Here is an 18,121-nt window from a genome sequence, read left to right as displayed (position 1 = left end):
TTTCATTTACATCAGAGCAAACACAATCTGCAGGCATTCACACACAAAGGTACATATTTGTCAATTAAAAGACTCAGACGAATTCTTTGGCATTTGATAAAGGAGAAGTCCCCTCGGTCCAACTCCGAACGCAGCCAAGATTTATAACCTCTCGAGTGGCACTGTTGTTTTACAGCATGTCTTGCTGTTTCTGCATTCAGACAAGAAGAATCACTGGGGCAGCTGCTGAATAAATCGCTTGGCTAATCATTTGTTGTGTTCCCCCTATATCCTTGAGCAATCCCTGTGAATGTTAAACTGTTATGGCTGGACTACCGGCCAGGCGATTCTCATTGGCTGAGTAGCTACGGCATCGACCCATGGCCCTGCCTGTCAAAATTAATTACAATATCCCAAACTCACGTAGAATAAGTAATGATACATTCTGATGTGTCTACTTTAATAAGAAAGTAGGATATCCACAAAATCAAATTTTAAATAGGTATGCCACTGATTAGGTCAAGGTCAGTGTATTATAAATGTTATACTGTTAGTTCTGGTCAACTAATTTGATCATATAACAAAACTGGACTGTTTTAAGTAAAAAATAAAAATTCTGGACATGATGTATCTGAAAGGACAGTTGTAAATATTAAAGAGACACTGTCAGAATTTACTCACCCTCATGTCATTTCAAACCTGTTTCATTTTTAATCTGTGAAACACAAAAGAAGACCTTCTGAATATTGTATTAGTCACTCTTTTTGATTACACATAATGGGGAAATTCAAGTGTCAAAAAGGATGTAAAAGCATCATATAAATCAGGGATTCACAGTATTTTTTGTCAGGTGAAACCAGACTGTAAAAAAAAAAAAAGATTGACGCGCACCTTCACTCTCTTCTATTGTAGTACGTGAAGTAATAATGCACCAGTGTGCCAATATGGTGCTGACATCTTAGTTGCATCTCATTTCGGAGGCTGCGTCCTCTGGAGGTCGCATTTGAAGGCTGCATACGTCATCGAGGCAGTCTCATTTAAGAAAAGTAACCATTAGATTGCAAAGTAAGAAAGAAATTACAGTATTTTACACCTCACAAGGAATAACAGTCAATTTTATTACAGTTACTTTTTTAAAAATAAGACATCCTGGATGACGTATGCAGCCTTCAAATGCGACCTCCTGAGGACGCAGCCTCCGAAATGAGACGCAGCTCTTGAGTCTCGAGTCTGCGCAGTAGTGAACTTGGAGCCTGAGTCTGCGCAGTAGTGAGCCGCAATATTAAAGTCCCACCCACAGTCCTGCAGAATTGGTTAATACAGTTTACTGCAGAACACTGAATTATGTTGGTGTGAAATAAACAGTTCTGGAAATGTAGAAATTAAAGTTAAATCTCCTCCCGAAGATCCAGAAAAAAAGTCTGCACCAACTCTTCAGTAACTACTTCGCTCAGAGAAGCTGTCAATCTTAGCTGTCGTCAAAACCCATGTTTTTTTATAGCATCAAATAACTAAAACCAAACTTAAAGAACGAACACTTGAACTAACATCAGAGTGATAAAAACTGCCTAAAATGACAGAAACCATCTTCTGAAAAAATATTTGACGTGTAGGCTAATATGATTGTTTAGTTTGTCTCACGTCCCATTACATTACATGGAAAGGGTAGAGTTTATGACCTATACTGCATCCAGCCACCTGGGGGTGATCGAGACGCTTTGGCTTCACTTTTCAGGACTTGTGTGGCACGCTAATGCGAAACATTTTTGACCTAAAATTTAGCTTGAAATACCCCCTAAGGGGCCATTCACACAGAACGCATTTTTCTATTACAATGCGCTGCTTTTCCATTGTTTTTCTACGTAAACGCACTAGACGGACGTGCATTACCGCACATTACCGTAACGCTCGCGTCTTTTGACCAATCAGAATAACTCGGAGACGGGGCAAGCAATGAGAGTTTCTGTTGACAGTAGCAAGTTGGTATGGCAACTGTTTTATTTGTTCGCTGTTGCCGTTATTGCATCACGTCTCAAAAGTGCGTCTCGAGACACTCACGTTTTGCGCTGCGCTTTTTTAAAAAACCATTCCTGAGCACTGCGTCTCGTGTTTTTAGACGCAAAGACGCGTTCTATGTTAATGAGCCCTAAGAGTTTAAGATAGTATTTCATTCATTTAACAACATATTCGCATGTTCACATTTCTCTGATTTAGGTCATGTTCACATGACATGCATGCAATCAAATAAAATATTTCATCTTTTTTATTTTAAAATGATTTATTTTACATGTTTATGATTTAATTGATTATAAGTTGTCACCAAATCACAAATGAGTCACCTCAAATTAAAATTTCATTATTGGATCATAAGTCATCACTTCTTACAGGTGCATCTCAATAAATTACAATGTCGTGGAAAAATTCATTTATTTCAGTAATTCAACTCAAATTGTGGAACTCGTGTATTAAATAAATTCAGTGCACACAGACTGAAGTACTTTAAGTCTTTGGTTCTTTTAATTGTGATGATTTTGGCTCACATCAACAAAAAACCACCAATTCACTATCTCAATAAATTAGAATACTTCATAAGATCAATAAAAAAAGGATATTTTAAACAGAAATGTCAGGCTTCTGAAAAGTATGTTCATTTCTATGCACTCAATACTTGGTTGGGACTCCTTTTGTATGAATTACTGCATCAATGCAGCGTGGCATGGAGGCAATCAGCCTGTGGCACTGCTCAGGTGTAATGGAAGCCCAGGTTGCTTTGATAGCGGCCTTCAGGTCATCTGCATTGTTGGGTCTGGTGTCTCTCATCTTCCTTTTGACAATACCCCATAGAGAATCTGGTCTGGAATCAGGTCTGGTGAGTTTGATGGCCAGTCAAGCACAGTAACACCATGGTCATTGAACCAGCTTTTGGTACCTTTGGCAGTGTGGGCAGGTGCCAAGTCCTGCTGGAAAATGAAATCAGCATCTCCAAAAATCTTGTCAGCAGAAGGAAGCATGAAGTTCCTGGTAGATGGCTGCGTTGACTGTAGACTTCAGAAAACACAGTGGACCAACACCAGCAGATTGACATGGCAGCCCAAATCATCACTGACTGTGGAAACTTCACACTGGACTTCAAGCAACATGGTTTCTGTGCCTCTCCACTCTTCCTCCAGACTCTGGGACCTTGATTTCCAAATGAAATGCAAAATTTACTTTCATCTGAAAAGAGGACTTTGGACTTCTCTTGGACTTCTTTTTCTCCTTAGCCCAGGTAAGATGCTTCTGATGTTTTTTGGTTCAGAAGTGGCTTGGTACGTGAAATGTGACAGTTGTAGCCCATGTCCTGATGACATCTGTGTGCGGTGGCTCTTGATGCACTGACTCCAGCTTCAGTCGACTCCTTTTGAAGCTCTCCTAAGTTCTTAAATCAGCTTCGCCTGACAATCTTCTCAAGCCTGCGGTCATTCCTTTCACTTGTACACCTTTTCCTACCACACTTTTGTCCTTCCAGTCAACTTTCCATGAATATGCTTTGGCACAGCACTCTGTGAACAGCCAGCTCTTTCAGCAATGACCCTCTGTGGCTTAACTTCATTGTAGAGGGTCTTGATGATCGTCTTCTGGACAACTGTCAAGTCAGCAGACTTCCCCATGACTGCTGTTGGGATTACTGACCTAAACCCAGTATTTATACCCTGAGAATGGTAATTTCATTGAACTTGAAATTAAATATTCTAATAATTTGAGACACTGATTTTTTTTTTATTTTGATGAGCAGCAAGCTGTAATCATCAAAATGAAAACAAAAAAGTCTGGAAACATTTTACTATGTCTAATAAATCTAGAATATATATAAGTTTTACTTTTTGAATTAAATTACAGAAAAAATAACTTTTTCATGATATTTCTAATTTATTGAGATGCACCTGTATATGAACTCTCACGAATGTGCCATTGAGAGCTAGGGTGGATGTCAAGGTTTTCAATGAATAATGACTTATGTTTTGGTCTTTTTCCCTCATATAAAGTCTGAAATATTGTTTACAAATCATACAGATTATTTTTAGAGTTCTTTATGTCTTTCTTATTCGCTTTCATTAAATCGAAAACAGCAACCCAGATATTCTTTAAAAAGTCTCCTTTTGTGTTCCACGGAAGTAAGAATGTCATATAGTTTGACTTTGAAATGACACGAGGGTAAGTAAATGATGACAAGGTTTTCATTTGTGGATGAACTATTCCTTTAATTCCCACAGCAGCTGAAGTGGCTTTTCGCAGATGGCAATCACATTACACAGTGCGAAGACTTCAGATAATTACGTATCTCCAGGGCTATAATATCCACGGTGTGATAAAAGATCACCAGAGCACTCCTGTGTGCCTGCGTCACACAGGAGTATTTCACACAGCATCCAAACAGCAGCAGAAAATGTAAACGCACTGCACTTCCAAAAAAGGAGGCTCTCACATGCAGCTTGATGGAATTGATTGATGGGGCTCACATGAACTCATTTCAGACCTCAGATATCAGCACATTTCACTTTGCTGGTTTCATGCCCAGATAATCCATGAGCCATACAGTAGATACTGATGTTGCATGTACAAAACTGCATTTGGTGCTGAAAGTGCCTTAAAATAACTAAAGTATACGCGTACTGTGCATTTGTTTTACACTTCAGCATTGTGCTATCATCATCTTTTTAATATTCAACAGCACGAACAGTAATTTAAAGGTTTAATGATATGAGTCACAATGATAAATTAATTAGATGCATTATATCAGAGAAAAAACAAAGCACAGATTCTGTCTGTTGCATTCTGGGAGCATGTTCATCCTCATAGGGTGCCGATTTAATGACAAGCACACACAAAGCAACCGCAAAATGAATTAGCTCCCTTCAGGCACACGCACACACACAAATTAACCAGTATTTATACATAAGCCATTGCGTGCATGCAAACAAACAGTTGCACACGCTTACGCTGAAGAAACAGCAGCCCTGGCCTCTCTCCAGAGGAACGCAGGCGGATAAAAGGTTTCCAAGAGGGACGGGCTGACTCATTCAGGGCTCCAGAGGGATTGTGGGTATCCTCAGTCACCCGCCACAGATGCTAAAACTAGAACATGTCCAATTAGTACTCCTCTTCCATTCCTTCACTGCAGAAGTCTGGCAGGCGTGCGTACAATAGCGCAGCTGCTTTTTTGAAACTTTTCAAAGACGTGCCTACTCTACGGGAGACTTTAAATGAGTCAGAGACCATCCTGATTTTTTGGGGGGCTATTATCAGATAAGCTGAACAGATCCCAGTGACAAATTTTACCCCTGAAAGATCGTTTTCCTTTAAATGTGATAAAGCGGCATGTCACAGAGCTGCCAGCTTCAGAACGATAATGATGGGTGTAATGATGACTATATTGCAGGGGTGTTTTCTTTGAGGAGGCGAGGGAGAAAGTGCTGCCTCAGAAATTTGCATGAGCAAACTATAAGCAGTCCAAAAGCAAAATAAAATGAAATACGAGACCAAATAGTGTCTGAACTACTCATTTTTCTGAAGTAACGCTGTCTGACAGTGACTGCGGCAGATAAAGGTTCAGGCAGCATCTATATAAAAATAATAAAATAAAATAAAAATAACATAAAATAAAATATTTCTGAGTACCTCTGTGTCTTTGAGGCGTTCTTTGTTCCTATGAACAGGGGAGTGGGGCTGATGTCTAGTTGAGGTGTTGTTACGTGCCAATTCACCGTTCTTCACATGGTCTTCTGGGGCAGTTTTGGGCCTTGACCAAGTAGAGATGTTTTCTGCACACAGGATGATATCAGTTATCATACATTCACTATTCACTATTAGTAAAATTTTTGGACACTGAACGTCAAATAAAGCTTACAATACCATAAATCAGACTATAATATCATATATGATATAACAAGAGGACACATTTTGGCAAGCTGAACTAACACACATCACACATTTCAGAGGAGACAGACAGTGCCATATTCTTGCCTGTATTCGATGCCTGCGTGTGGCTGTGGGTGATGTGTTGGGCCGCCTGGCACACATTATGCTGAAGGATACTCAGGCATTCTCCCAGACAGCTGAGTGTGGCTGCAGATGTGGCTTTGAGCAGGAGCAGGTCCTGATCCAGGGAAGACAGCGGCCCGCGGCTCGGCAAGGACTCGATGGAATTCACCAGGTTCTTCTGTTGGCCCTCTGCCTGGGACATGACCTAAAAAGCCAGGTCAACAGACAGACTTCTAATCGATTCCATTTGGACTTCAAAAACATCTTAATTAAATCAATTTGAACAGCACACATTTGTATTTAGAGCTACTTCAGTTGGGCTTTCCATTATCTACAGAACAGACCTCGAGTAAATGAATCCTTGATTAGAATACACTTAAAATCTAGAATTAGTTCTCTAATATTTAGACAGGCACATGCTGCCAGCTTGTATACAGCATTGGTAGCTCATTTTACTTCTGTAGAGTGAAATATTTCTGTAAATCTGAATATTCAATAAGAAAAAAACTAGATCATGATCTAATTTTATTCTTTAAGAATTGATTAGGTCATGAAAAGTAGGTGTTCCAAAAGCCATTTCAGAGCTGGAGCAAGTTTTGATTTCATATTGACTTAAACAACAAAGTAATGTAAAAAATGCAACATTATTATTATAAACAAAAAGGATGGACAACTGATAAAAGAAACAAAAAACACATGCAACATGACGTGCATATAATTTATGTATACACACATACCCATGTTGAACGGTGAAAACAGCTTACTATTCTTGTGGAACCTGTGATAAATTTATACATATAGTACATTTATGCATTACAGCTTCCACAAGAATATTAAGCAGCACAACTGTTTTCAACATTAATAATAAGATAATAAGGCCTGTTCACACCGGGACGAATATCGCGCGCGATTTTCGCCGACGTTTAACGCCTTTAGACGTTTGACTAAACAACGGGCGCCAATGTGAGTGTGCACACCGACGCGAAAAACGCGAGGCATAAAAGCGTCATTTTTTAAAAAACGCCTCGGGTTCGTTTTTTTGGTTTGACGCGCCGCATTAAAAACTGGCCGACCAATGAGATTGGTGCTTTTGTTCACGTGCCTGGAGCTGCTGAAGTTACAGTAAAACACTTGGTGGCGCTCAAGCACAAAACGGTCTTGCCGAGCACACAAGACGACGAAGAGAAAGTAAGTAGACGAGGAAGACCCCTACAAACTATCCCTGCATCTCAAACAGCTCCCTAGCTTCCTAGGTCGTGTATCAGTATACCATTTAAATGAATGTGGCCGACTCCCTGATCAGTGCCCTGACTAGTGAACTAGGGAGCTGATTGAGACGCACGCTATGGGTGCTCTGCCAGTTCTTGGCCATACCAATAGATGTGTATTATTTCTGTATTTTTGCTGTTTTTTTCTTTTACATTCAAGAAATATAGTTGAGAATGTCTATTTCATAAATGTTTATTTGCACTACTGTTTCTGACTACCATCTCTCATATACGTTATGCCATTTAATATCTGATTTTTTATCTTTAACTTTACTAATATCATATGTTTATTTACACTACCGTTAAGGACAAGCGCCACATACTGTCAGGGAGTGAATTTGCACGTTCACTGCGCATCGCCAGTGAAAATCGCTTGGGTGTGAACACAAAAAACGTCTCGAAAAACGCTGGCGATAAACGCGTGCGATATTCGTCCCAGTGTGAACAGGCCTTTAGGCAGAAAATCAGCATATAGAATGATTTCTGGATCATGTGACACTGAAGACTGGAGTTATGATACTGAAAATACAGCTTTGCCATCACAGAAATAAATTACATATCAAAATATATTAAGTATATATTTGAAATAAATTGTTTAAATTGTAATAATATACACAATATTACAGTTTTGTTGTTGATTAAACAAATGCAGCCTTGGTGAACAGACACACACTAATTTTAATAACGAAGAAAAATAACAGATATTGAGGTAAAGTAGAAATGAAAAGTGTATCACAATAATCTAATACTGTGGCTTTTACTCCAGGTGTCTGACTTAGAGCAGAATGAGACACCTGTAATCCCCCCAGAGTGAAAGTAATCTCCTGGATTAGCTCAATCCGATCTTCCCAGTGTTCAAAACAAACCACATCCTGTCAACTACAAATCCCTCTCACTGAGAATATATAGCATATTTGTGTATATGTTGCTCAGTTTACCCTTATTAACTGTTAATGAACATTTTGTGATGTGATTGTGAAGCAAGTCGTGAGGGAAAGTTTGTAGTGTTTGCCACCCCCGTTTGAGTCCGTCATGAAGGTAATGGGACCACAGGCTTTTGTGGTAGTGTGGATATTGGGCAGCTGTAATGAAAAGCAGACACATAGGCAAAGAGGAGCAGAAACTTGCAGGATGTGACTCATCAATGTAGGCCGCTCTGTACGTGCATATTTCTCTTGCTCTCTTTCTCTCTCCTCCCTCCATTTCAACACTTCAGTGATTGCAACACTATTACAGCACAGCTGTAGTTTTAATAGAGGGAACATACGCACACTTAAAAGGAACATTATAGTCTCCTCAAGATATCTGCCTCTCTGAAACCAGTCAGGTTTTGTCTAAATATGCAGTGCTCAGGGTAAATGAGTACACCCCCATTGAAAAGTAACATTTTAAACAACTGCTCAATGAACACAAAAACAATTTCCAAAATGTTTTATGTAACATCTGTTTAACTTATAACATGAAAGTAAGGTTAATAATATAACTTAGAGAACAAAATTTTCAGTTTTACTCAAATTAGTTTGATGCAAAAATGAGTACACCCCACAACAAAAACTACTACATCTAGTACTTTGTATGGCATCCATGATTTTTAATGACAGCACCAAGTCTTCTAGGCATGGAATGAACAAGTTGGCAACATTTTGAAACATCTGTCTTTTTCCATTCTTTAAGAATGACCTCTTTTAGAGACTGGATGCTGGATGGAGAGTGATGCTCAACTTGTCTCTTCAGAATTCCCCATTGGTGTTCAATTGGGTTCAGATCAGGAGCCAATGAATCACTTTCACCCTGTTCTTCTTCAGAAATCCAACAGTGGCCTTAGATGTGAGTTTAGGATCATTGTCATGTTAGAAAAGTGAACAATGACCAAAGGCACAGAGTGATGGTAGGATCTTCTCTTTCAGTATAGAGCAGTACGTCTGTGAATTCATGATGCCATCAATGAAATGCAGCTCCCTGACACCAGCAGCACTCATGCAGCCCCACATAAGGACACTGCCATCACCATGTTTCACTGTAGGCACAATGCATTTTTCTTTGTATTCCTCAACTTTGCGACACCATACAGTTTTGAAGCATCAGTTCCAAAAACATTTATCTTGGTCTCATCACTCCAGAGTATAGAGTCCCAGTAGTCTTCATCTTTGTCAGCATGGGCCCTGGCAAACACTAGGTGGGCTTTTTTGTGCCTGGGCTTTAGGAGAGTCTTCTTTCGTGGATGGCACCCATGCATGCCATTCCTCTGCAGTGTACGCCATATTATGTCATGGGAAATAGTCACCCCAGTTTGGCTTTCAACTTCTTTACATAACTGCAGTGAACTTGCATGCCGATTTTCTTAAACCCTTCTCATCAGAAGACGCTCCTGTCGAGATGTTAACTTCCATGGATGACCTGGACGTCTCTGTGAGATGGTTGCAGTTCCATCTTTTTTACATTTTTGTACCACTTTTTCTACAGTATTCTGACTGATAAGTAAAGCTTTGCTGATCTTCTTGTAGCCTTTACCTTTCTGGTGTAAAGAAATTATTTTCTTTCTCAGGTCTTGTGACATTTCTCTTCCATGTGGTGCCATTGCTGACAGCATGAAATGGGAAGGGGTTTTAATACCCTTTTATAGTCTACTGTCTGCTGGACACCTGTGTAATGAATTATTAGACTCACCTGTGGTTGAATTCTTGTTAAATTAGACATTTGTAGTCTAAAATTTAGCTTTGCTCCAGAGACTTTCAGTGGGGTGTACTCATTTTTTGCACCACCCTAATTTGAGTAAAATGTAAAATTTTGTTCTCTAAGTTATATTATTATCCTTACTTTCATGTAATAAGTTAAACAGATGTTATATAAAACTTAGTCTTGTCAACATTTTGGAAATTGTTTTTGCATTCATTGAGATATTGTTTAAAATGTTACTTTTCAAAGGGGGTGTACTCATTTACACTGAGCACTGTATTAATAAACACTCAGAAACAAATATGATTATACAAAATATGCACATTCACCGTTCAAAAGTTTAGGGTCGGTAAGATTTTTTTAATGAAACAAGGCTGCATTTATTTGATCAAAAATACAGTAAAAACATTAATATTTTGAAATATTATTTATTATCTGTTGCTGTCTGTCTGTGCGATGTGAATTGGATTTTAAGGCCCATTCACACCAAGAATGATAACTCTCAACTCAACTCTCAACTCAGCTTTATTTATATAGCACCAATAAAAACAACAATTGTTGACCAGGGTGCTGTACAGTATAACAAACTAACACCATGTACACCATAAATTACAGCGCAAAACAAACCAGACACAGCACACTTCAATGACAATTAAAAACCAGCGAAAAAAGATGGGTTTTGAGTTTTGTTTTAAACTCATGTAGTGTAGAGGCAGTTCTGATAAAAACAGGTAAACTACTCCAGAGTTTTGGTGCAGCAACAGCAAAGGCTCGGTCTCCTCTTGATTTCAGTCTAGCCCGAGGAACGTTTAACTGTCTCTGGTTGGAAGACCTAAGAGGATTATGAACAGATAGTAAATCTGTAATATATACCGGAGCTAGACCGTTCGGAGCTTTAAAAACCAGCAACAAAACTTTAAAATCAATTCTGTAACAAATTGGGAGCAAATTTTAGACCATTATCAAAATACACACCAAGTTCTCCACTAGTGGTTTCACACATGAAGACAGATTACCAAAATTTAGACAAGGGGAGGTAGAAGCTTCCGAAGATTCAAAGACTATAATCTCTGTTTTGCTTTCATTGAGGTGAAGAAAATTTAAGGACATCCAGGCCTTAACATCTGCTAGACAAGCCACCAAAGTATCCCAACCCCAATGATCAGATCCCAGGGGCAGATAAATTTGGGTATCATCAGCGTAACAGTGGAAGGAGATAGTGTGTTTCTTAAAAATTGACCCCAGGGGAAGCATATACAAGGAAAATAAAATCGGTGCGAGAATGGAACCTTGGGGGACACCACACATAAGAGGAGCTGCATTCAAGATAAATTCACCAATACCAACGGAGAACCTTCTGTTATTAAAATAGGATTGAAACCATTTAAGGGCATTTCCCTGAATGCCCACCCATTGCTCCAAACGAGAGAGCAGAACAGAGTGGTCAACTATAACTATAAAGATGAGTATAACAATAACTATATTAGCGTCCACACCAGTGGATGATAACATTCTGTTTATTCTAAGCGCATGCTGCAGTTTTGTCATCTGCTGCATTAAATGCTTGAGCTCTTTACAGGGTTAGTTCACCCAAAAATGAAAGTGATGTCATTAACTACTCACCCTCATGTCGTTCTACACCCGTAAGACCTTTCAAAACACTGCTTCATGAAGCTTTACGAATCTTTTGTTTCGAATCAGTGGTTCGGATCACGTATAAAAATGCCAAAGTCACGTGAACTAACAAAGCCTTGTTTACTGAAATCATGTGACTTTGGCGCTCCGAACCACTGTTTCGAAACGAAAGACCTTAACAAAGACCTTAACGAAGGTCTGATGGCCGATTTCAAAACACTGCTTCATGAAGCTTTACGAATCTTTTGTTTCGAATCAGTGGTTCGGATCACGTATCAAACTGAAAAGGTCACGTGAACTATTCATTTCGTAACACTTATTACGCAACAAAGCCTTGTTTACTGAAATCATGTGACTTTGGCGCTCCGAACCATTGTTTCGAAACAAAAGATTCGTAAAACTTCGAAGCAGTGTTTTGAAATCGCCCATCACTAGATATTGTTGAAAAGTCATTATTTTGTTTTTTTGGCGCACAAAAAGTATTCTCGTCGCTTTATAATATTAAGGTTGAACCATTGTAGTCACATGAACTGTTTTAAATATGTCTTTAGTAGCTTTCTGGGCATTTGAAAGTGTTAATTTTCTTGCTGTCAATGCAGGACTCACTGAGCCATTGGACTAGGGGTGTCCTCGACTACGGATTTACAAAGTCGAATCCGATTCGAATCAGATTGCCTATATTCGACTGATAGTCGAATCATAAAGGGGGGGCGGGGTGTCTTGAAAAACAGCAGTCCGCTAGAGAGTGCCCACGGACTTTGAAAGGTTCGCGCGCTGAACTGTGCACGAGATGGAGTGGGACACGGAAAATGAAGCAAGGCCTGGCTATAGTCTACCCGCGGCTTAAGACAACTTTTATTTTCTTTCACACACAGCACAGAGAAACATCTTATAAACCAACCAAACCGCCTGTCAAGTGATAGACGAAACTGACAATGATTTTATCTTTTTTAAACAAATGAAAGGCAATGTGGATAAACATTCACAGCCACGATGTACAGAACACTCTCAAAGATAGAGAAGAAAAGGAATAAAAACATTTTGGATAAATAAACTTTAAAATAGGCCTATATATATTAATAACTGCAGAAAGGCCACACTGCAGATAGATATACATTTCATATGTCGGCAAATCAAATTACATCGGCTAAATTGTCTGTGCGAGCAAGCTTTAACTAATCTACAGCGCAACATTGATGCACCAAAAACCAAAAAAAATGATTAATTTAATTAAAAAAAATTAGCCTATAATTTTTTTTTTATAAAACATTAATTTACAGAATTGAATTAAAACAGAATATACCGTTCAAATAAATGAAAATAGCCTAATTAAAAAAATGAAATATGATCAAGTCAAACTGCAAAATGCAGGGGAACATATAGCTATTCAAAACACAAGCCAGAAATAGTTAAATTAAATAACCCAGAGTGATCGATAAATAAATTAAAATTAAAGAAATTATTAAAATAACAAAATTATAGCTAGAATTGTCAACTTGTCTTTTTAACTGCAGAGACAATAAACGCTAAACTGGAGTGGCAGTCTTTTTAGCTAAACATTAACAACATCCAAAAATCATATTATATCCGGCTGAAATAGTCTGAAATCACTTGTAGCTACCCTACCTGATTGAGAGACAAAAATCCAGTCTTCTTCACGCGATCTGCCTGTGTCCATTTGAGTCTTTTCAAATAGCGCGCTATAGTCCGCTCGTTGGCCGGCAGAAGCGCGCCGCAGTGTTTATCGCTGAGTTGTATAGGACATGAGCAGTTGGCACAACCTGCATCATACGTTTTTTTGATCATCTTTTACCATTTCAAAGTGCATCCAATTGTACACTTTATCCCAGACATTGTTGAAGATTTAATCCCTGCCGTAAAGATGCTCATCTGCCGGTCACAGATCATGGAAGTGAAACTTAAATCGGTCACAGGTTGGATTTATTCACGCACATTAAAAAATATTTATTAAAAGCTTCTTTCTTTTCACATTTTTATTTATAGTATTAACATAATAGGCTGTATGTTAACCTATTGGGAAAGAACCAGTATGTCTATGTAAAATCCGATATTGAGCGCACCCATATCTCGTCTCATAACACCTCTGCAACGATTCGACTGTGAGATTGGTAGTCGAATCAGGCTCCTCCTATCGAAGATTCGAATCGTCGACTATTCAGGGTCACCCCTACATTGGACTTATTAAAAATATCTTAATTTGTGTTCCGAAGATGAACATGTCGTTCTTATGGGTGTGGAACGACATAAGGGTGAGTAATTAATAAGAGAATTTTTATTTTTGGGTGAACTAACCCTTTGAAGCAAGATGGATTCTGATTGGCTGTCAATGTTTTTATCATTCATCAACCGAAAAAAATGTTCTGAAAGTGATTACAATGATTATCTATTGTTATAGTTATGGTGTGGACTCTGATACTCTTTTATATTAAGAAAGATTTTTTTGAGCTAGCTATATCTTTATCGTAATCTTGTAGTTGTTGCCCTTGGTGTGAATGGTACTTTACATGGAAAAAGGCTGTGTGAAAATGATCCAACATTTTTCCTTATGTGTGCCATGGATAAAACAAAGTCATACAGGTTTAGAAAAACATGATGTTGAGTAAATGATGACAGATTTGTGGTTTTCTAGTGAACTATGCCTTTAAATGTGGTTTCACAGGTTAGACTGTGTTTGGTCCCACAGACATTGACGTCATCTTTAAATAATTCACTGAAATAGGATATCACTGCCAGCTCTCTGTACAACAAGTGAAAGACTTTAGGGGTTTTTATAATAACTGCCCTGTCTGTCTGCTACGGCATGGCAAACTTTGAGCAGTGAAGAGATTTTGAGGTTGTTCATAACCCAGCTCTCATATAAAATTGATCAGTCTCTTTATTCTCTCCCCTTGAACCGTTTCTCTTTTTGAGTGAGTATTAAAGGAAAAAGACAAGCATCACAGCTGTCACCTGCTCTCAGCACAGAATTCCCAAGGATCTCTGCACACAGGTTTAGTACTGATCAAGATTCAGGAGCTGAGAGATCAAACACGCACAAAACTGTTGCATAATGCTGAGTGAAAAAGACCAAAATAGCATTAAAGGTTAGAGGTTGCAGGTTAGAACTTCAGTGATTCAAATGTATAGAAAAATAATGTATGAAATAGATTTTCTTGAAAAAACATGTATAATAAGCTACATAGGCTTCTAGGGTCGTTTTTTTGTGAGAAAATTTTACTTCCGCATATGAAAAAATCGGAAGTGACGTAACTGAAGGGAGCGCGATCAATATAAACTATAGGAAAACATTGGATCGCAATGACAGTTCGGACGCTTAAGAAATTGTAAATGTTTATTCATACTCGTATAACAAACCACAGCCATACAATTAGCCTGCTATGTGGTCAAGAGAGCAGCGACAGGCCAGAATTAGACACAACAACGGTCAAAAGAGACAAATTGAGCTGTGGTGTGAGGAGAACCAGTGGAGAACAGGGTAGGAGACAGCTGTTAGCTTATAGATACGTTAGCAAACGATATGTAACACTGTTCTCAGATCACAATATTGTACAGATTATTATGAATCAGGCAAAAGCAAAGCTATTGGTCATCTAGGACTGATTACTAATAACAGAAACGAATAAACTTCCTTAATATCCGTCCACACTAACGTTACGTGATATAGCGGTTTCTCATCATGACTGATTTGGTAACATTAGTTAGCAAATGTAAAAAAAAAAATAAAAAAAAAAGAAGACTTATGGTGCACAGTTCACGTTTTCATCTCTCTGACGGATCTGTGATCATGTCTCATGTTTCATGTTATCCGTTATTCATTCATTATGTGTTATGAGTTTATTCCGTGCCGATCACTGTGTGGGGATGCATATGACGTCATGATTATAGTTGTGTGAACTTGAATGTATAGGGTATATATACGTTTACAGTCAAGTTTATAGACCCCTTGATCGCCTACGTCACTGTGACGTCACCGCTCTAGCTGGAGGCAAAACATAAATAAGAACTCATAGCAGGCGCGCTAAAAGTTTGAGGTTTTGACTTTAAAATGTCGTCTTGTTGTGTTTTTGGCTGCCAGAATAGAAGGAACAGGACTTTTGGTTCAAAACTAAAGTTTTACCAGATCCCGGCAGACATTCCTTCACAGAAATCAAAAAGATAATTGTGGTTGAAAGCAATACGCCGTACAGACTGGACTGAGACGATCATAAATAATGCTCGTGTTTGCAGTGCACACTTCATATCAGGTAAAATAATCGATGCATGGTGTGTTGGTTTTATATAGTACAAATCAGCAAGTTTCTGTTTTATAGGTGAAAAGTCGCCAACCTTCAGTGCACTAGCTAGCTTAAATGATAAACAAACATACAGCGATAGATGTGTGTGCCATCCTTTGAATGGTCTCTTAAAATAATCCACATTGCTAGCCATAATCATAGTTAGCCCAGCGTTAGGTTACATTAGACAATAAGCCTTGACAAAATTCCCTGAACCACCCGAAAGTAATTCATATGTTGTCTAGGAAATATCCAAAAGTTAAGTTAATTTACAAAAATAGCTGTCACGGTCCCGCAGAGTCAGTGACTGTATATATTCTGAACCTTCTTCTGCATCTATGTTTAATAAATCCCTCCTAAAACATGCTAGCTTACGCTTGTCAACATTGAGTCCAGCGTCTCTTTTTGCCTCCAGCTAAGCCCCGCCCACCAGGAAACATTGCAATGTTTACAAACTTTTAAGGGGTCTATATACATGGCATGAATAAAATTGGAGTACATTACCAGCACATAATTCAAAACTGTTTTGTGTAAGTGTGAGACTGTATGCATTTGTGTACATAATTTGTATTCATCAGTGTTGAAATTGATTCAAGTAAAAACGGTGAAGAAGCATCGCGTGTGTAAGTTTATTCATTTAATATAATCATTTACAGTAGTATTACAATGTTGAACTCCATCATATCACCGGGATGATAATCCTCCGGTCTATAATGAACGCGTTTATCGAAGCAGATGCAGAAGTGGAGTCCCGTCTCTTCACCTGCTCAAAACACACCGGCACGGAAGATAGCAGCGTCCTTTTTCTTGCTATTAAACCTCTGGACTCGATGTCCTGACACTACCGAAAACACAGATTCACGGCCGCTGTCACTGAATACCAACCTACTCTGTCAACACAGAGCTCGGCGAACGACTCCCTTTAGTGACGTAAAATGACGCGACGCTGAAAAAAAAAAAAAACGTTTTTTACAGAGACCGTCACTTTATCTACTAAATTCATGCCCTTATGTCCTGCAAAACATTTTTAAACCCTGCAGTACCTTTGTATATGGTATTTTTGTACAAGGTTATATATTCATCTCGAAAAAAATGTTTAACCTGCAATATGCACAGTTCACCCAAAAATTTTAATTCTGTCATCATTTATTCTCTCTCATGTCATTCCAAACCTGTGTGATTTTCTTACCAACATGGAACACAAAAGAAGAAACTTGTAACCAGTGTTTAGCACATTAGTTAATGAAATGCAGCTGACGCAGGTTTGGTTCTGCCCAATTCCTCATAATTCCTTTATTTTTTCCTTCTCTCAGGGTATGTTTCTCATGAAATGAACAGAAAATCTATTTCTTGTATTCCAGCTACTCTTTTTACCTCCCCCTCTCTGGTTCCTCCTTCACAAAATCAGTCTTTCTTGTCATGTCTTTTTCATTTTTCACCGTCAAAATGTTCATAGCAAGAAAGGTTACAATTCTCTCAGTCACTCTCCATCACTGTCACTTTTACACACACACACACACACATAATTATTTCTCTCTCACTTGCTCTCTTTTAGGACATGCAATGCCATAGGATTCAAAGTTTTAGACCTTTTGAAAGTTTGGGGTCTGTAAGTCTGTTATGCTTTTTATTTGATCAAAATACAGTCAAAAAACACTCCACGTTTTCTATTTGGGTATATTTTAAAATGTATTCCTGTGATGCAAAGCTGAATTTTCAGCATCATCACTCCAGTCTTCAGTGTCACATGATCCTTCAGAAATCATTCTAATATGATTATTGTTGCTCAAGTAAAATTTCTTCTTATTATCAATGTTGAAAAACAGTTGTGCTGCTTAATATTCTTGTGGAAACAGTATACTTTTTACAGGATCCTTTGAGGAATAGAAGGTTTAAAAGAACAGAATTTATTTGAATTTTAAATTGTTTGTTACACAAGTCTTTTCGGTCACTGTCACATCAATTTAATGCATCCTTGCTAAATAAAAGTATTAATTTCTTAAAAATTTCTAACTTTTGAACAGTAATGTACATCCCTTTTAAACCACAAATTTCTATCTAAATTTGTAGTATATTTTGCAGACATGTTTTTAGAAGCAAATATTCAACTTTATGCCTCAAGAATTCACTACTGTGCAGAAAGTACCAAAAGGAAGGTGTTTGATAATAAAATGAGAGTTAAATAATGAAAACTCAATGTTGCATATGGTTTTCTTTAAGTTATATACGGTATACAAATTCTGTTAT

General features: G+C 38.2%; 1 protein-coding gene across 5 annotated transcripts in view; it reads right to left on the bottom strand.

The window, feature by feature from the left end:
• The window catches only part of osbpl10b (oxysterol binding protein-like 10b), a 66,881-nt gene that overhangs the window by 29,877 nt on the left and 18,883 nt on the right, over positions 1 to 18,121 (bottom strand). For all 5 annotated transcript variants that reach the window (XM_048153641.1, XM_048153642.1, XM_048153643.1 and 2 more), the window contains 2 exons: positions 5,983 to 6,205; positions 5,638 to 5,780 (listed from right to left, as the gene is read on the bottom strand). In XM_048153641.1, coding sequence (XP_048009598.1) covers positions 5,638 to 5,780; positions 5,983 to 6,205 — 366 coding nt within the window. The remainder of the gene's footprint in view (positions 1 to 5,637; positions 5,781 to 5,982; positions 6,206 to 18,121) is intronic.

This window comes from Megalobrama amblycephala, linkage group LG13 (assembly GCF_018812025.1).
Source record: "Megalobrama amblycephala isolate DHTTF-2021 linkage group LG13, ASM1881202v1, whole genome shotgun sequence".
Taxonomy (NCBI): Eukaryota; Metazoa; Chordata; class Actinopteri; order Cypriniformes; family Xenocyprididae; genus Megalobrama; species Megalobrama amblycephala.
This window is presented reverse-complemented; position numbering and strand designations above follow the sequence as displayed.